This window comes from Sinocyclocheilus anshuiensis, unplaced genomic scaffold (assembly GCF_001515605.1).
Source record: "Sinocyclocheilus anshuiensis isolate Anshui unplaced genomic scaffold, SAMN03320099.WGS_v1.1 scaffold697, whole genome shotgun sequence".
Lineage (NCBI taxonomy): Eukaryota > Metazoa > Chordata > Actinopteri > Cypriniformes > Cyprinidae > Sinocyclocheilus > Sinocyclocheilus anshuiensis.
The window spans coordinates 1,775,430-1,796,282 of NW_015538036.1; the positions used below are offsets into that span (position 1 = coordinate 1,775,430).

Below are 20,853 nucleotides of genomic sequence, written 5' to 3' on the forward strand. Positions count from 1 at the left end.
CCCCCCCCCCCCCCCCCCAATAATACTTATTTATTACAGCAGTTATGAATATTTAAACCCAAAAGAAAAACTCAACTGGACATTAAAGTGGAAAGCAGTACTTTATTTCTAATTATGCTACAAGTCAATGGCAAAACAAACAAACAAAACAAAACAAAAAATCTTTCACCAGTTTTTTCTTCTTTTTTTAAACCCCTGAGCACCACAATCCAGCTTTCCCATAATGCACTGGATTTATCCAAAGTGAATAAAAGAAAAATAAGCTTCATACACAGCGTATAATAGGATCTAAAATCTACCAGCATAGCATCGCTGACATAGCTAAACAAGGTAAACAACATATTATTCTTTAAGCACATGAGTGATTCTTTTTTTTTCTTAATCGTTATTAAAATGATAAGTCTTTTTTATGAACAAATGTTCCAACATTGTCATCAGTAAGCCTGTGAACGTGGTTTTGTAAAAGCTTTGGTTATGGATTCACTCGGATTCGTGTGTTTTTGCTTCTCCGGAGTTCGTCCAGGATTTGCTCTAAAAATCTCTGCAGTATAGTGACACGAGCTGAAGAGAGAACAGACAGCCATGTGAAGGAATAGACTGTGCCGCTGCTGTGAAAAAATATAAGCAGCGTCTCTTCATACGCTGATCAAGAGATCAATTACATCGAACAACAGGAATCAGACAATTGTGCATTGATTGTGCCCTCTGTAATTCCACATAAATATAGACTTTATATTTCCATGAATCCTTGCACCTATACAACAACAAAATGATGGTCAGGTTTACTTATTTCATTAATCGTTAATTGTGCTAAAACTCTGGAAACTGTTATTACATTCTTAGATTGCCATGCGTGCACTGAGACTAACTGAACATACAGCTTGGCCTTTTCATTTTTTCTGAAAACATTTTGATCCAAGTGCTTAAAATCAAGTTTCAAGGATCAAATAAAAACATTTTTCTGCTGCTTCAGATTAAAAGCTAAGAATGACAGCATTGGGTCGGAAATGGTCAACCTTAAGAATATTGTCAGATCTTTGGTATTTGTAAAAATAAGTCCTGTTCCGAGCACGTCTCCTCATTCAAAACCCACTAAAGACAGTATAAAAAGAAAACAGATTTTTTTAAAGTTACTTTTAACTTAGACTAGGTTATATATTTTCTGAAAGTCACATTATGTTGCGAACAGAAATGACGACTCAAACACTGGCATCAATGGAACTGCCGCAAACCGTAAAGCTAAAACACTTTAGTTAACTTAACGCCCAAGGTTGCAGCTTAACTTGAGATATGTTTCATAAGATGTGTTTTAGATCTACTGATACTGTACAGAATAAGCTGGATCAGATCAGAAGAGACAGAATCCTTCTGGTATTTCATTTCCCCCTGTGTGTAAAGAAAAAATGCCACTGACAAAAAACGAACAAGCAAAGCAACTGATGCCGTGTCGAGCCCTGTGTGGTCCAGCCTCTGGTTCTGCAGCACAAATGAATTCGGACCAGAAAGGCTATGATTAAAAACTGGCTGCTGTGATTAGGTTGTTGGCACCGTCTATAACAAATGAGGTAGATGTGTGTTCATTATATATTCCCTTCTTTGGTAAAACAATACAAAATAGAAAAAAAAAAAATCCAGTGATTTGTTGAAAAAACATTTTCAAGTGGCTTCACAATAAAAAATAATAGAAATGAAATAAATGAGGTATATCTTGTTTTCATAATCTATTATCTGTGTACAGGTTTGCAGGATTTGTGAGGTATTGGGCTGTAATATGACTTTTTCTTTCTTTAAATAAAAGCGATGTTTCTGAAAGCACTGAAACAGCCCAAGTTTCAACATGAAAGGAAGAGAATAGAACTAATAATAAATACAACCTGAAATTGTCTACTGAATTCTAAAACACAATAATATCCTCCCATTTCCTTACCAACAGAAAAGAGAAGAAGAAATAAACACAAGTGTGAGCAAAAAAAAAAAAAAAAATGGAGAATGGAATAAAGAACGAGAGGTGAACTCTCAAATGCAAGTGCATTGTTGAAAACGTAATGAAAGCTGGATTCTATTCACAACATGAACTGATGCCTAAGATGAGCCATATTCAGCGCGATCACAGCACATAATCTTCTTCTAAAGAGCCTCTCTTTTCTGGTTGAAGACCTCAACCATTTTTTTTATGATCAACGTCCAGCTCACAGTCACACGTCACAATATCATTTGACCCTCGACTTCTGAAACCTGTATTAAGCAGTGTGACCTGTTTTTCCGTCTACTAAACCATTTAATGAACACTTTGCTATAAAACATGGGCTGAGCTGAGGTGGTGGAAAATCATTAAACACTGTCGACAAGTGTTCCCCAAATAACTCACTAATCAATGGAATATATTTCCAGGCATGAGAGAATATAGTACACATAATCCTGTCTGCTTTCCTCCATATCAAGCTATACGTGACCGATCTCGCATTTATGATTCTCCCGGTCTTTTAAAGATTGTGTAGATGACTGCTCTGATGGCTATAATATATTTTCTTTACAAACATATATTTAAGCAGTAATACAGTAAATAACTTTTTCTCCCTGACTGTTTGATGCCCAAGTTAAATGGGATGTGCTTTGCTTAAAATCAAGATATTAAAATATCAGCTTGATAACTCATTTTGGTAACTTTCTGATCATTTGCAATGGCATCGGATATGTGTGATGGTGGCGATAAAAATCTGCATGAGTTGTAACGCTATCAAATAAACCGCTAATATGCCGCGCTTTTTCTCTTTGGTACTAATAGCTGATAGTAGCTCTTGCTGTTTGATTCAAGAATGCAACAGGTAAAGATGAAGATGCCAAAACTTCAGGATCAGTGTAGGAAAGTGAAGAATCTGAGAAACATCCCGTCCTCTCGAGCGTCACACCGCTCCTTGTGTTCATGGCATTGTCACGCAGTACGTTTTAGTCGCTGAATAACGCATCCTCAGAAGAACAAAATCACAAGCTGCAACTTACTGCATTTGTAAATGTACCACATCTCAAATGTGCAGCTATCAGCTGTCGGTGCTCAGCCTTTTGTTTTAATGGAAGTTTTTTCGGTGATGGACGCTCCTGTCCTGATTGCAGTGGGAGGGTTAGAAAAACAGTAGAAAGTGTGCATTGTACATTGAAGGAGACAGAAAAAAACTGGTCCAGCAGAATGACCTAAAGACCCTGCCTTGTCTGACGTCGGGGGAGAGTTGAGTGAGGTGTTGTGGGCTCAAGGGGAGGTGGCTGGTCCGTGTGAGGAGGCGGTGGAGGAGGAAGAGGAGGACGACTGCATCTGGGTGCTGAGCCCTGTGCTGCTGCTCTTTCCCTGGGAGCTGTGTTGGTGATGGACTCGCTGGCTGCCTGGCATGAAACCTATGGCTGGCTTACGGGCAAACAGGACCCCTGCAGTCAGCAGACACATATTTAAAGTTAGTTTCTACATAACACAACATCATCAGCAGCTCAGTTACTAAATCAGTTTGTTTATATTTATTAAAAACATTTAAGTGCAATAAAAAAAAATTCTTATGCAATAAATGTGATTACAAATAATCTCATGCGATAATACTAACAGTCAAAAACAGAGGTTCAACTAAAACATGTTTGGTATGTGATCAGCACCCCCGTGCACAAGCCATTTCTATATTTTGGTACAAATATTTTTATATTTTTACATTTCTATATTTTTTTAATTTGCACAATACTGAAGACGCAGTACCCGAAGTACGTGATATCTGTATATTGATTAAGTATCTAACTTTTTGTTAAAATCTAGTTAATACATTTTTTAAAAATGAATTCCATTCAATTCTTATTAAACATTTCTGAGAATATCTTCTGAATCTAGAATCATTTCAGACATGATAGGATTGGAAGGCAACTAAATCGTAATTTAAGCAAATCACAGATTGTTTTATTTTCATAACTTTGAACATAAGCCTGTCACTGGCAATCCATTATATCAATCTGTCTAAAGTAGACTTTTGTGCCGTTCACACAGATCTTTCATTTCTGGTCTATGTAAACATTTGATATTTTTTCAGTAACATGCACCATAAATTGGTTACATTTAAATGTTTAAATGCATTTGCTTCTTTTCATTTCTGCCCGTCTAGCTCTTTTTACACACGAGAAAGCATCCTGTGCAAACTGTGCTACTGCTCAGTGCAATTTGGCAAGGACGTGATTAAACTCATTATTTTTTTGTTTTTTAACATGAACAAAGCAATTAAAGCAATTCAGTTTATATTTTTAATTGTATTATTTCTTATATAAATAATTGTGCTAAACTAAAGCATTAAAGCATTCACCTTAACAAAAAAGCTGTACAGGGAACAAACCTTCAGTAAAAATGGTCAAATAGATGCCACTTCAACTTGATCTCCTGAAATGTTCCCAGCAAGCTTATGAGCCATCTTCTAGTAATTACTGTCTCTCGCACATCAGGCACAAGCACTGTATCTAGCTAAGGCGGAGGGCCTTTCTCTCGGGCACGAAAGACAATAAGCTCCATCGACCTCCTGGCGCCCAGGCCCAATTTTAAGATATTTAACTTTTTTAACTCTATTGGACTTGCCACTTCATTACGATGGATTTTATAGCAAAGACATCAAATTGTGTGGAGGACTAAGCGCAGGGGTGCTGCTATAACTTATTGAATTTCCTGCCTGCAATTACATCAGCAAACGGCGCTCTATTTACCTGTGTAGACAACCCCATTTATTTCTATTGACATGTTGATGCTGCTAATGCCGTTGGTAGACAGGTTCAATGCAGTCTCTTGTCTATCATCTGTCAAGAGAGGAGCCAGAGAGCGAGGAAGAGAAAAACTCAATATGAGCATTTATAAAAGGAACACAAGAAGCAAGAGAAGCGTGCCACCAACTATCGGCGATAACTCATGAGTGACAGGATAAGGAGGGGTTTATTAAAAGAGTTGCAGGGGGGAGGGTGACTACTCTCAAAAAGATGGGGCTTTCACTTCTCTAGATAGAGAACGGCATGGGGCGTCTGTATCATAAATAGAACAATTCTTCACTGCAATCAGACTGTTAACATTACACACAATTTATTTATCAGAAATACATTAAGTAGGAGACCATTAGATTCATTATTTTGAACCAAAAAAGGGATAAAGCAAGAAGTCAGTGGCTGTCAGGACTTTCAGTTTTCACTCTGTCATTACTGTGGATGTGCAGGTAAACACAAAATAACATTTAATATAATCTTTAAATTACAGAGGGTTTCTGTGTGAAAGTCTTGCCCAGCGTTATAGAATTATGCTACAGTTTCCCACCATACAGTATAAAGAGGCTCTTGTTTTACGGGTGGTATAAGAGTAACTGTCATGCAGAAGACAACAAAACACATTACTCATGACCAGCCTGCAATCATGGCACACACTCTGTCATTACGTGAATGAAGGTGCACTGAATCATTAACATTAAACAAATGGCTTGATAGAAATCACTTTTCTTCATCAGTTCTACCATTCATTTACACTTCATTAGATGTTTAATTTTTTCAGAATGTCTCATAAACTCTTATCATTCTCTGTGACAAAAGAGACAACTTGTTCTAGTGTTATAAAATAACATAAAAGAATATTTGTCATTCATTAACAATTATTCATAAATAAAATCTTTTTCATGAATTCTTTCATTATTGTTTTGAGAATGTCTGATAAACCCGTATTATTCTCTCACAGGTGACACTGATCATAGTGTAATAAAATAAAAAAGTGTAATTCATAAATTTTTCATTAAAAAAGTTTTTAATAAATTCCTTCAGTTTGATAAGGGAAAACCTGGAAGGCTAATGTTTTGTCATGACAGTCAAACCCTAGTAAAAAATATACAGACTAAAATGCATTTGAAATACATTTATTTCATGCTAAGTATACTACAAATACATTTACATATTTATGTACTCAATAAAAATACCCCGCAATTGTACTTTTGGTATACTAAACTGTTATACTTAAAGTCTGCTAAAAAGGAACAACTAATTTTGTGCTTAAAGGTGGGGTAAGCGATTTTTCAAAAACGCTTTAGAAAACTGATTCAGGCCGACTAGCAAAACAAACTTGTAGCCAATCAGCAGTAAGGGGCGTGTCTACTCATGATGTGGAGGAGATGGAGTTCAGTGCACAGGACGGACATTAGCGAGCTGAGTGACAGAAAGATAGAGATGGCGGATAAAAAACAAAAGAGAAAACCGCCTGCGGAACAAAAGAAAGCTTAAGGCAATAAGGCAAGAAGTAGGACCCGCGTAAATATCGGATCAGCTTTCCAGCGCTGGAGAAAACTCAAGGAGCGGAAGGCCTGCAATCGGACGCCGAGGTTGCTTTGTTTCTTCTCGATAGGTGAGTAACACCGTGTTTGCGCCGCAACAGCTAAAGTCTGTCTAGTACACTGGACGCGACAAAGCGACTGTTGAAAATCATTTGAAATTTGTGTCAATACGTCATGAATACAACGCAGCAGCAGTTTTCTGTCGGGGATTTGTCGTGTCGTGCCGCATACTGTGTAGACCATAGATATGTATATACAGTATATCTATGGTGTAGACAGCATCACTGATTATAATGAGTTCCATAGTATTTTGTCACGCCGCGCCACTCGTGTCCAGTGTAGACACGGTGTAACATTGGTTTTGCTTTGTTTCACAGAACTAATCATTGCCTGGGTTGCGTACATATGTGTGGGGCGGAGCTATCAAAATAGGGGCGAGACCCTTTTGGGGTAGGGGCGTGTTTGTTTTGGTGATTTCAAATGTCAACATTGGCTACCAGAAATCGCTTACCCCACCTTTAATGCACTTTAATTGTGCGGAAGTAGTGCTGAAGTCCAACTAAAGATATACTGAAGTATATTTGAGTGTGCTAAAGTGTAACTATTGTAAGTGTACTTCAGGTACACTTTAAATATCTTGCTATTCAAAGATCATACAATCCTCATCAATAGTGACCATTAAAACACATTTAGGCTTAATATTAAAAATGTGCATTGTGCACTAATACTCCAAATAAAGTTGAATTATTATTTTATATCAGTAAGTATCAAGCAATATGTCAGTAAATATGTCAACAGATTTGAACTATACTTAGTATGAAATAAATGTATTTTAAATATATTACTTTTTACTATGGAAGCTAAGGCTTTCCGAGCTACCACTGGCTGTTTGTGATAAACTTCTCTGCCCTAATCTACATTATTTGACCCACAATGCGCTCTCTCATCTCACTACTTACTTTATAGGTAATTCTAGAGACACAATTCACTTTATTGTAATTTATATTATATTTACAGACAAGTCTACAAACTGCTGCCATTTCATTCATCTTTCAAATTGCTATTAAGAAAAAATATACTATGGAAGTCAATGGGGACCACAAACTGTTTGGTTGCCCACATTCTTAAAAATATCTTTTATCTTTAAAAGAAGAAAGAAACTAAAACAGATTTGGAACAACTTGAGGGTGAGTAAATTAATTTTCATTTTTGGGATGAACTACTGTATACTTTTACATTTGAGCCTTACAAAGTAAAAAAAAAGAAAAGGAAATTACAATAAAGAGATTTTGGTGAAAGCATATACTGAACATATCTTTGCATTTCTTGCACCCACCTCTATTGTTCAGTTTGATGTTCATGGGTAGCTGGGTTGCCATGGCGAAGAGATTCTGCTGTAATGCATGTTGCATTATCCTCTGCTGCTCCTCTGCCATGAGCATCACTTTCTTCTCCGGTGGCTCTCCAGACTCTAGCTTCTCCCGCAGCTGCTCCAATGCGGCCGCCTGCACAGCTGCTGCAGCTGCAGCCTGAGCCGCAGCCGCCTGAGCTGCACTGTGGTGGCTGGCCAAAGACACAGGGATGCCCATCCTGTTAGTCAGGCAGCTGGACAGCAGGGAGTCCTCTGTGGAGCAAGAAAGCATCATGAAGTACTTTTCAAACTTTTTTAGGTGACAGAACACTTATATACAACAAAACAAATATAGTGGACCATCTAACATCCTAAATCTTGGAAATGTTCTACTAATTTAAGTACAATGGCGGACCTTGAAATATCCTCATTTTTACGGTGCTTAATTTTGCCACACTGGACAGTGAAGCGCAACAGTTGAGAAAACAGAAGCCCTTTATCACAAATGTATGTAACACAATGTTATAAGTTGATTAATTTAATGTTGTTTTTTTTTTTTTTGCTTTTTGTGATTATATTTACACTTCTGTTCAACAGTTTGGAGACGGTCTTTTTTTCTTCATATGTTTGAGTAGAATCAGAAATACTGTGCAATATTTTTACAATATCAAAAAGAACTGTTAGATCTGAATATATTTTAAAATGTCATTTAATCCTGTGATGGCAAAATGGAATTTTCAGCATCATTACTTCAGTCTTCAGTGTCACATGATCCTTCAGCAATCATTCTAATATACTGATTTAGGAATCTTTCGTACCATTATAAATGTCCTTACTGTCACTTTTGATTAATTTAATGCATCCTTCCTGAATAAAAGCATTTATTTCTTACCAAAAAAACAAATCTCACTGACCCCAAAATTTTGAACGTTTTGAATGGTTAGTGCATGTTATTCTTTTGATATTTTATTTTATTTATCTGACATTAATTTTGATACTGTACACCTGATTCACTTAAAGTAAATGATACTTAAAATTATATATTGTAAAACAGAAAGTGTAAAGGAAAGTTATTCAATAATCTGAATACAGCATTATATTCTACAAATTTAGGTTTATAAATATGCTGCAATAACATCCTCACAGGGAAGTATGAGTATGAAACACAAGTCATGAGATCTATTTAAAGCTGCTTTGTAAACACTATAAATACTGTCAGATTCGTAAGGCTCTTTGATCCTTAAAGTTGCGTGACTTGTCTTTTTCCATATGGGCACATTATTGAATCATGAAGCAGCCCATGTCTCTTTGTGTTTCATTTCTCCTGCTGGTGTGATGCGGAAACTGGCAGAGTGGGCAAGAGGAAGTCCTGCAAGCTGTTTCCTGTCCGCTCTGATGACCATTCAGGCCACAGCGTGGAATAAGCGTGAGTAAGATGTGGCAGTGTTATTGTGTAAGAAAGATGACTTCTCCTTTGGAGGATCGAGGTTGTAATTAAAATAATAACATTCAATTTCCTGATAAGGAATAACATTTTTCTTTCTCTTTGTGAAGTCTTTCTCTTTTTAGGCAGTCGTGGCCTAATGGATAGAGAGTTGGACTTGTAACCCGAAGGTCGCAGGTTCCAGTCTCAGGTCCGGCAGGAATTGTAGGTGGGGGGGAGTGAATAACCAGCGCTCTCTCCACCCTCAATACCACGACTGAGGTGAAACCTTTGAGCAAGGCACCGAACCCCCAAATGCTCCCCAGACGCCGCAGCATTGGCTGCCCAGTGCTTCGGGTGTGTGTTCATGGTGTGTGTGTGTGTGTGTGTTCCAGTCTCAGGTCCGGCAGGAATTGTAGGTGGGGGGGAGTGAATAACCAGCGCTCTCTCCACCCTCAATAGGACTGAGGTGAAACCTTTGAGCAAGGCACCGAAACCCCAAATGCTCCCCAGACGCCGCAGCATTGGCTGCCCAGTGCTTCGGGTGTGTGTTCATGGTGTGTGTGTGTGTGTGTGTGTTCACGGTGTGTGTGTGCACTTGGATGGGTTAAATGCAGAGCACAAATTCCAAGTAAGGGACACCATACTAGGCCACATGTCACGCCCTTTCCTTCCTCCTTTTTTCTTTTTGAAAATCAACAATCAATAGAATGCTATTGTTTTTAAGTGGGATTTTCTTTGTTATATTATGCCTAATTTAATTTTCATTTTTATTATTTCATTTTATCATGTTATTATTTGATCTATTTTACTTTGTACTGTAGTCTATATTATTTTATTGAAACAGCAAAGAATTATTGTAAAATTATGTACTACTACATTGGGAAAAAACATACTTGAAACATTAAAATTCACCTTAATATTAAAGTATTTTGACATTGAAAAAAACTATGTTGTGAGAAAGGGAAATACAAACACAAACCTTTCTTGATAACAGAGGTCATGTGCCCGCCGTTGGGAGTGGGCATGCTGATGTGGGGCATCTGGAGTTTTGGGGAAGCCAGCAGGGTGGGGGTGCCCACGGGGGAGTAGTTAAAGAGGGTGGAGCCATAACTCTGTCCAAAGAATTATTGTAAAATTATGTACTACTACATTGGGAAAAAACAATAAAATTAAAATTAAAATTAAAATTCACCTTAATATTAAAGTATTTTGACATTGAAAAAAACTATGTTGTGAGAAAGGGAAATACAAACACAAACCTTTCTTGATAACAGAGGTCATGTGCCCGCCGTTGGGAGTGGGCATGCTGATGTGGGGCATCTGGAGTTTTGGGGAAGCCAGCAGGGTGGGGGTGCCCACGGGGGAGTAGTTAAAGAGGGTGGAGCCATAACTCTGTCTCCGGCCTTCGCGACGGTTGCTGTCGATAGCTGCCTGAAGCTCCCCGGGAGAGCTCAGTCCCCGCTTTTCACATTCATAAGGATAGAGGTACTTCATATACCTGTAGACAAGAAAAGACAGAACGTGAAGCACTGGAAATAACACTATAGCTACAGTAATTTACATTTGCCCTAAAAAGTGTTTGGATACTCAAGTTACACTGAAATAGTAAATATCGGTCATAATTTCTTTTAAGGTCCAGTTCTCGCCATTAACAAACCATTAACTATGACTTTTGCCTCAAAAAACTCCTAATTTGCTTAATAGTTTAATTAATAGTTAGTAAGGTAGTTGTTAAGTTTAGGTATTGGAAGGATTAGGGGTGTAGAATATGGTCATGCAGAATATGTGCTTTATAAGTACTAATAAACAGCCAATATGTTAAAAATGCTAATAAGCAACTAGTTAATAGTGAGAATTGGTCACTATACTAAAGTGTCACCTAAATATCAAACCTAAATAGTGGCATCTTCAAATAAATGCTCAGGATCTTTACTCAGAACAAACTTCACATTTCTGAGCCACTTTTTCTGTGACATTTGACTCAAAGTGATTGTTATGCATGAAGTCAGTTCTCCTCAAGTTCACACAGGTGTCATAACCATTGGTGTAGTTCATAACATTAACTATATGTTCCACTGACAGCTGACACCAAAAACCCTTTGCCTTCACATTGAACTGTACATCAATTATTTTCATAGTTATCCTATCATTTATTTAATTCATTTTCAATGCATAGACAAACTACATCATTCACATTTTTGAGAAAAAAAGGACACAAACATTACACTACAATGTAGTGAGTGCACATTCTTCCTCTCAACAGTGCTTTGAAACCCAGATTTCTTGCATTCCTCTATTTACATGACCGGGATGAGAGCCCATCTGTTCAACTGTCAATTTTTTTTACTAGGTTCATGATCAACTTAATAATGACTGCCTTCAAATTCCATTGTGTTTTCTTATGACAGCCTACAGGGCTACATGAGAACTGGATGCCTTAGAGAATAATGTAATTGTGTTAAATGACAGTGCTGAGAGTGGACTTGCACAAACAAGTTGATGTGTTCCCCAAGTACGTCAATGATTTACACAGAAAGTAGAAAAACATACAACATGATGCTTTCATGGAAGGAGTTAAATATTTGAGTCAAATGTAAAATTGACTAAAATGCATAAAGTTGAAATCTGTTTATGAGGGGTGCAAAAAATAAAATTAATTATATGACAACAGTTAATTAATCAAATGAACTGCAATTAATCACATTTACACTACCATTTAAAATTCTGGGGTCAGTATATATATATTTTTTTTAATAAATACTTTTTATTTATCAAGGCTACATAAAATTGATAAAAATGTACAGTAAAGACTTTTACATTGTTATAAAAAATATTATATTTTGACTATTTAAAATAAATGTTCTTTTGAACAACAACAACAAAAAAATCCTTCTGAAACACTGATAGTAAGAAAAAATGATTTCTGAACGATCATGTGACACTGGTATAATGGCTGCTGAAAATTCACAAGGAATAAACTACATTTTAAAACCTTAAGATATAAAACAGCTATTTTAAATTGTAATAATTTTCCCACAATATTACTGTTTTACTGTATTTTTTATCAAATAAATGCAGCCTCTGTTAGCATAAGAGATTTCTTTCAAAAACCTTTCCTACCCCAACCTTTGAATAATAGTATATTAATGCTCAAAAAACACTCCAGACAATTCATATTGTGTTAGATGAGTAAAGCATTAGTCAAAAAGCAGCTTTAGAAATCAATATATTGTCCACAGCAATCCATTTCGCAATCAAGTGTGTCAGCGTGTCTTAGCGGTTGTTCACACACGATGCGTTCTTTTGTTCGGAGCCTTTATACATATGCAAAATGTCTTTGGTCATTACATTAAGTCTTACTTTCTTTAGGTTCTTTCACCCTAAAAGCCATGTTTTTGACAAAAATGAACTGTACTATATTAAGTTAAATAGCGAGCCTTTTGAATTGACATCGTGCTGATTTAATAATGTACAATGCTTAAACAGCATTAGTGTTTGCTTGATGGATCTCAATTTAGCAGTACAAATCTCTTTCTTACTTCTACCGAACACTGTCAAATACACTGCTCTTCACTCTCTTTATTTTAAAAGCTGGTAATTGAATTGGACAAGATAGACAAGAATCAACTGGCAGTTATCAACAGGTTGTTCCCGTCTGAAGTTATCTCACTCACTGTGTTCGGAGGGTGAAAGCCGCACTGGTGATGGAGGTAGGGAGGTTCAGGCCTTTGGTAATCTCGCGCCATATTTTCTTATTGATGACTTCCACTAAGCCGCCTTTTTCGGTGACAAGCTTGTAGAGAGTGTACAGATCCAACACCTGCTTGGCCATGATAGGAATCCGATTCACTGGAGTCCCTGCAGGAGCCGGGGAAAAAAGCACAATATCCACAATCAATGCCATTAACTCAAGCTCATTGACGGGCCTCTCGGCCGCTTATAATGCCAATCAGTCAAGCATAAGTAAAACGTCCAACAGCTTCCCACTCCACTTAGCAAAAATATCACTTTTTGCCTTCAGTTTTGCCTTTAGTGAAAAGAAAGGCCTGTGGCTTCTTATTTATGTAAAAGTAAAATCTCAATCATTAAAAATTCTGTATATCACACTGTATACTCAAAGTGAAAATCATTTATCATGATCTAATATGCACCATAAAGCCTGAACAGCAGTGGAGATAATAATTTTGATTATAAAGCGCAAATGGCTTTTTAAAAGAGAACAAAAGTTGCCAAACATCTATACTCTCGAATGTCAATGTTTAAACACTGCTCTCCTTCCCTCTGCCAGTTCATTTGTTGAATGGAAAAAAACCTTGGTGATAATTTGTGCTCACGATTTAATGTTAGGTTGTAATGTGTGAAGAGGATAAGCCCTTTGTGTGCATCTGAGACCGCCTGACCTCAAGATAATTAACCTGTATTTTGCTGATAGAGTTCTATTGTGCCCATTGGATTTGCCATAATAGCAATCAATACGTAGAGAAATATAGAGCAAACAACAGCAAGCAGAGTCGCAGTCTGAAAAGAGCAAGGAGAGCAGAGCTATGGTCTATCAAGGTAAAAACACATCAATTAAGACTTGTAATTATGGCTTAATTTTGCCTCTCTGGCATGTGAACTAAGAGACACTATTAAAACTAAAGATTTATCTGCCTTCTCTCTGAGACAATGCTGGCATTAGATCTAAAGTAGCACAAACGTCTAAAACAATCGATCGATGTTTCTAACTTCTCCTCAAACTGACCACACGAGTCCCTGAAGTAAAAGTAAGTATCAAGGGTCTTGATTTGAAAAAGCCGAAATGGTTCAGAGTGGTGGTTTTCATCTGGGTTTGATTCAGAGCACATACTTTACACTGGAAATCAAGTAATGACCCAACACAGTACCAATATGTTTATTGTACCAAAAACAAAGAAAACCGTCTTAACACTGAAATGTATTAAATACAAATAATTTAGATTAAGATTAATCTTGGTAGAACACTGTGGCTGGCAAAAAAAAAATTATATTCCTTCATCTGCTACAAGTGACGTTTTGTGACATATTAGCCAAAATGATGTCAGGTAGGCCTATATAATATGCTTTTCCCTTATTTTCAAACATATTAAAATGTATTAACAATTTTGTAAGCAAATTGCATAGTTGTGCCTGGAGTTTGCGGACATCATTTTTGGCCAAGCTGACATGCAAAGCTTGCTCTTATTCTTCCCAGCCTATAATTCAATCAATCATTGTGGTGGGGCTTAGTAATATGTGCTGTAATATACAGTAGACATTATTTTGTGGGTTTTAGAGAAAATGCAAAGAGGAGGGATCTGTCCTCTGCAACCAAGGTGGATATTATCATAATGGCTAAATCTGGTCAATTGACTATGGATATTGCTCATATGCTGAATTTGAATGATCACAATGTCCGCCGATTTATTGCAAAACATTGTAAAACAGGTACCATGCAGAATGGGCCAAACAAGACGATTGAACGTTTTGACAGGAGGTAGAAAATCACCTCAATGTGTGACTTCTTCAAAATAAAAAAAATGCTTCAACTTCAACTTTTTCTTCAAAGTTTTTGGGAGGCTTTGCAAATCAGAATAAAGGGAGAACTAATGAAATATCTGTAGTAATAACTGATTGTACTGTATTCAATGTATGCCTTATTTCCTGTGAGCTTTTTGTTTTTTGCATAGTAAAATAAAACCATAATTCCATAATAAGCTGTTGTTTACCTTTTTCCCCAATAAAATGTTTTTCTTTTTCCCAGTACAACATACTGTATTCCTGGTTTAATTGAACTTTTATGGCCATTAAAAGCACTTCTGGCCTCTGTGTGTGTATGTGTGTGAGTATAGGTATAAATATATTAATTGTTTTTCAAAAAGCAAAACTAAATGCAAAACCTTCCCTCCTAACCCACTCCTTACTTAACAAACCTTCAAATGTACAAAGTTAAAACACATTAATGCACAAATAATTATTTATTCCCATGCACAAAAGGCCAAGCGAAATGAGGCTGGAGCAATAAATAAAACTTGACTCCACAAAAGCTGCCTTTGGACTGAATCTGAACCTGGATAAGTGTCTTTAAAACAAGATTTACGAGCGCTCGATTTCTGAGCTGATGTATTCATCTCCTCTAGTTCCCTGAATAAGATAAAGTGAATAAAGGCCAGTACGAGCTTTTGTCATCCCAAACAATTTGATCAGGTCATGCATCATTATGACAATGAGTGATTGTGGAGTGCAGAGAAACACGTTTCGCCGAGCTCACATAGCAGCCTGCTGTTAATTGCTCACTGGCTAAAAAGGTTTAATTGAAAATGTGCTGAAGGGAATAAGCTGGTGTTGGGGCCAGTCATCTATGTGGCTGCTTTCATCAGCAGTCTGCGTTTTAATCATTCACTTCAGCCAGATAATGGAAGGACAATGTGCCTGCGATTGCTCGGTCTTCCGAAGCATGAAATGAAGGGCTAATTTGTAAACACAACGCTAGAAAAAAACTTGATCTGTTGTGTATAAAACAGGCAAATTGAACTGACCAACAAGCCTGAGTACGTCCTCTATGATGTGTTTGTCAGGAACACTAGGTAGCTTTACATTACATTTATTCATTTGGCGGATGCTTTTATCCAAAATGACGTTTAAGAAACGCTACACAGGCAATTCTTCCAAAGGAGCTAGTAACAGGTTTGCCTACATGCTTTCCATTTCACTACAAAAATTGCAATCTCTTCCTGGGTTGAAAATGTACTATACATATAAACATTGAGCTGAAAAAGACAGGCCAGGCAATCAACTTCAGTTGCAAAAAAAGTGTGTGTGTGTGTTTGTAAGGGTGTAATGGTACACAAACAAGATGGTTCGGTTTTGACAACATGGTTTAAATATTATTTATTTTTAAACATAAAAAAAACAACACTCAACTTATAAAACATGTAAATTGCACATAATGCAGTTTTTAAATTAACTTCTAAATTATAAAATTTCTATTTGTGGTTGAAATATTCATTTTCACAGTGGCTGTCATAACATGTTTCATAACAGATTTATTTAAACATACTTTAAATAATTAAGACATCACTAACAGGTAAGGTAAAATAAAATGCTTAGTTTCTTTAGCAAACTAACGATTATTTAAAAAATAAATCTACATTATGTTTTTTTTTATTGCAACAAAGTAGATGGTTATAATTAGCCATCTATTTTTACTTTACATACATGTTTTTGATTAATATGATTAAAATGGTTCTATAAGTCTTAAACATTTTTTTTTTAATCAGTGCTGAAAAAGCAGCGAGATGCAGGAAAATAGTCAAAGACATATATTTAGTGCATGTTTAAAAACAAAGACAACTGAAAAGAAGCACTTTGTGGAGCAGCCAATTGTAGTAAATAAGCAGAATCAAAATCTATACTTTCATTCTTAATTTTTTTTTTCATCTTAGCAGAATGACATTTTCACACACTTCAGGGGGGTGCTTTGGGAATGCGACTTCCGTCCTATGGAAAACAGTGAAATTAGAACTGAAAATACAGCAGAAACTAAAAGACTCATTCTTCGAGGTGGCTCATGGCCTTTCATTCTCTTCATTAGTATTTCAGGTAATTATGAAAGCGTCGAATATTGATTTATTCAAAAGAAAGTGCTGATGCTGCCCTAAGATGTGATCAATTTATTGTTGCTTCCCTGTGGGAATCATGAATCAAAGTGGGAATTTATCAGTTTACAATGGGCAATAACACTTGCATTGTTCCTATTGCTTAAAGATTAGGGGTCGTAAATGAGCCCATCACTCCAAGTCTCTTCCACGATGGACGTATTTATTCTTCAGAAGCCATCAAGGCAACTTAAAAGAAAAGGATACAATTAAGTGATTTACATCAGTTGTTTAAATCTAATTTCTCTTCATATAATGAGACCACCATAGTATAGACAAACAAAGAACGTTTTCACTGATAAAACCACCATAAAACAACAGTCCATGTTTCTGAAATCTTTCCTGGAATCACATATCATCTCTATTTTGACAGAGGTATAATTTGCAGTACACGTTTCATTTACAGGTCTCAAACAGCTGGTCATAAATACTTCTTTCTATATAAAGCTCTCTGGGGGAGCAGGGAATATCATCTACATTCTTCCATCAGTGGAGTTAAACACAGGTCTGTTTGTGTTGAGCTGTGAAATAGAGGCAGCCATTCTGATGTGAAAAAAGATACGGCCATCTCAGTACACAGAGGGGCTTGCGACAAACGATTTGTATTTGACAGGTTATGATTGATGATGGCAAGGTTTTGGGGGACACTGGGAAGGCCAGTGACCTCTGGTCTCAGGCCAGGCCTACAGGGGACAACAGTCCTGGCACGAATTCACTCACAGCGGGGGAGAACCTTTCGTGTATTGCTTTTTAATGTGTTCAGGACACATAGTGAAGCTGAGAAGATTTCACCAGAGTTTTCATTTTCTTACTATCGTCAAACTGTTATTTGATCCAGTGACTGAACTGATGTGGAACGTCATTCTGGGAAGGAAAATGCTGATTTGGAAACATTCTGCATTTTGACTATGCAAAATGAACTACGTATCACTTATTTTTGTGAATCAGAAAATAAAGACACTTTAAGGATTGTGTTGTCCATTTTTCCTTCAAGCATTTACAAAAAATAAAGACTGAAATTACTGCATTTATTTGATCAAACAGTAATAACAGTAAAGCAGCAATATTGTAAAATATTATTAAATATTGTAAAATATTATTACAATTTAAAATAAGTGTTTTCTGTTTTAATATATTTTAAAAAGCAATTTACACCTGCCATAGCTAAGCTGCATTTTCAGCAACAATTACTCCAGTTTTCAAAGTCACATGATTGCTTAGAAATAATAATTATTATCACTGGTAAAAACAGTTGTGCTACTTCAATATCTTTACTGTCACTTTTGGTTAATTTAATTCATCCTTGGTGAAAATAATGAATTAATTATTATTATTAATTTCAGATTGATTTTGAGAACCACTGCTTTGTTCATTTAAACTTTGGGCTGTTCCTTACACAAATCTATTGCATACAATTATATAGACTCATATGAACTACATTTCTTTATGTTTTTGTTCTTTATTATTGCATGGGGTAAAAATTCTCTCTTTTTTCTCAATAGAAAAACATCATGAGGGTAAATGATGATAGATATTTCTTTTTGGGGTGAACTACTGCTTTAAGCTTTGTTAGTACCAAAAACGAACAAACAAACAAAAAGGTTTTTAAATTGCACAAAGCCAATTATTAAAACTCAAAAAGCTTGCATTATAGATAAGCGCACAACATTCTATGCCATTCACTGAATACAACATTTATTTTCAGGCTCATGGAAGACACACTGCAGTTCAAAATACATGTAAGACAGTGTGTCCTAATTGCATTCTGAAATCTGTACTAGGTTGAAGCTCAGATTGCAATGTAACCAATACTTGTCAAAGATCTAAATATGAACTTGGTATCACTGATCATTGACCTTTTCTCTATTATAGTGTACTGCTTAAATTTACCTACCAAAATAACGGCAGGTGGATCGTTTGCATCCTGTCGTTCATCTTACTCATGTCAAACATTATCAAAATAAGGCTATTGATCACCCAACATCAGACGTTCAGTTAATATGTAAATTTAAGAGAGAACTGAAGACCACAAAATGGTTATGTGCAGTTCTAAAAAAGCCACAAGTTAAGAAAACACTTAGTGATGAAAATAAAATGAAAGTACACAATTACAATTATTACAACAAATAATAAAAACAGTACATTTAAATGTTACCATACATTATTTGACACAACATTTTTATAGTCAGAAAGCCATAAAGCTGTCAACCCCCAGATATTTGTAATTTTAGTCTATCAATATATAGTGTATTTCAGAACATCTGGAAAACCAGTTAATTGTTTGTTTATCATGTGCTCATTTTTAATTGTATATTATTTTTAATTTATCATTTTTATGAAGACATTCATATCAGCATGTAACCAACCTTCTGCAATACCATTATCGATCCCTAGGGGTTTGTGAACCCCCAGCTGAAACACATTCTAAAGTAAAACACTCTAAAATAATACACTTTTACTCCATAAAATCTTAAACACAACATAAAGCAGTGCAGTATTTGCCAGGGAATATTTGTTGTCAAAGTGTCAAAGAGCTGCAAAAACAAAGTTCAGGAAAACACTCCCAGCAAGTGCAGCTTTTAATAAAAGCTGTAACGTGATATCAGCTGTTTGTGCTTCCATCTCAAATTGCAACATGGCATTAATCTTATTCAATCCAAATATGTCTTGAAATCTCATTTATAATATGCATCATGTCACCTGTAATATGATCCTTACCAAGTTTCAAACAAGAAAAACCACTAACGGTGTGCTGCAATGAACACCTTTATTTCAGTGGGGGCAGCACGATTCAAGATCTCACAGGAGCAAGTGGTTTCACTCTAGAATGAAAAAAAAAACTCAGACTCAGGATTATCAAATTATCACCTGTCACTACTGAAGCTCACACATACGTCTGATATTGCTAAGTGAAGGAAAATGGACCTGCAGCAACCATGTGTTACAAGAATGTGGAATATAACTGTAGTCACTGACAAAATATCTCTTAGTACCAGGGTTGGGTATCTTTTGAATTTTATAAATTCCGATTCCGATTATCGATTCTTTTCGATTCCCAGTTTCGATTCCAATGTGATTAAATAATGATATCAAACATTTATCCTGTGTCTCTTATTTGCAAACCATTTATTGGAGCTGAATACCATGAACAAAAATCAACAGGCTACATAAAAGCTGGACTCTTTAAGAGCTGTTTGTGTGCAAAATAGAACTGCATGATTCTGAATACGTTTTTTTTCTCTTTTTTTTTCCCCAATGGAAGTTGTGGTTCTCTCATGATTCTGAAGAAAAAACATTAGACAACTAAACAAAATCACATGTAATTTATGAATAAATGATTCAATGACTCACTCAAGATGTACTTGTTTCATTACTGGATGAATCAGCGTTCTTGAATGAATCTCTTGTATGATTCAAAGACAAATACATTTTAAAGGGGTCATATGATGTTGCTATTTGGTGTCGATTTTGTGTATTTGGTGAAATGAAATGTGTTTATGCGGTTTAAAGTAAAAAAAACACATTATTTTCCACATACTGTACATTATTGTTTCTCCTCTATGCCCCGCCTTTCTGAAACGCGTCGATTTTTACAAAGCTCATCGGTCTGAAAAGCAAGGTGTGCTCTGATTGGCCAGCTATCCAGTGCGTTGTGATTGGCCGAATAACTCAAGCGTGTGACGGATATGTTACGCCCCTTACCATACTGTGATGCCTTGTCCCGGCCGGAGCGATGAGACAAAAATATGAAAACCCATTACAGACGAGGCATTTGTTGCATCCAGTGGGGACATAATTACGGATTATAATGACTTATACTGTCTTTTTACGTGTTGCGTTACATAAAACCATGTCTGCATTTGTGATCGGAGAAATGACAAACAAGCGCTACTCTACACTGCTCAAAACTTTATAGCTGTTTACAGCTGCTCTCTTTAGGACAATGGCAGCGTGAATGCAAATTTAAATGTTCAAATCACACTGGTGTGACCGTACTCTGCACGGACGAACCAAGTGATCACAACATTGATCGCACACGTAAACAGACGAATCATTGTAATTTAGGAATAGAATCACGTTGGTGTTTGAATTGTGTTCGCGATCTTTAATGAT

At 36.2% G+C, this 20,853-nt stretch overlaps 1 protein-coding gene across 2 annotated transcripts in view; it reads right to left on the reverse strand.

The window, feature by feature from the left end:
• Window positions 1-2,034: 2,034 nt before the first annotated feature.
• Window positions 2,035-20,853, reverse strand: part of LOC107681123 (AT-rich interactive domain-containing protein 3A-like) — an 80,060-nt gene continuing 61,241 nt past the window's right edge. For both annotated transcript variants that reach the window (XM_016477298.1, XM_016477290.1), the window contains 5 exons: window positions 12,760-12,943; window positions 10,345-10,583; window positions 7,645-7,932; window positions 4,717-4,806; window positions 2,035-3,417 (listed from right to left, as the gene is read on the reverse strand). In XM_016477298.1, coding sequence (XP_016332784.1) covers window positions 3,245-3,417; window positions 4,717-4,806; window positions 7,645-7,932; window positions 10,345-10,583; window positions 12,760-12,943 — 974 coding nt within the window. In that variant the 3' untranslated portion in view covers window positions 2,035-3,244. The remainder of the gene's footprint in view (window positions 3,418-4,716; window positions 4,807-7,644; window positions 7,933-10,344; window positions 10,584-12,759; window positions 12,944-20,853) is intronic.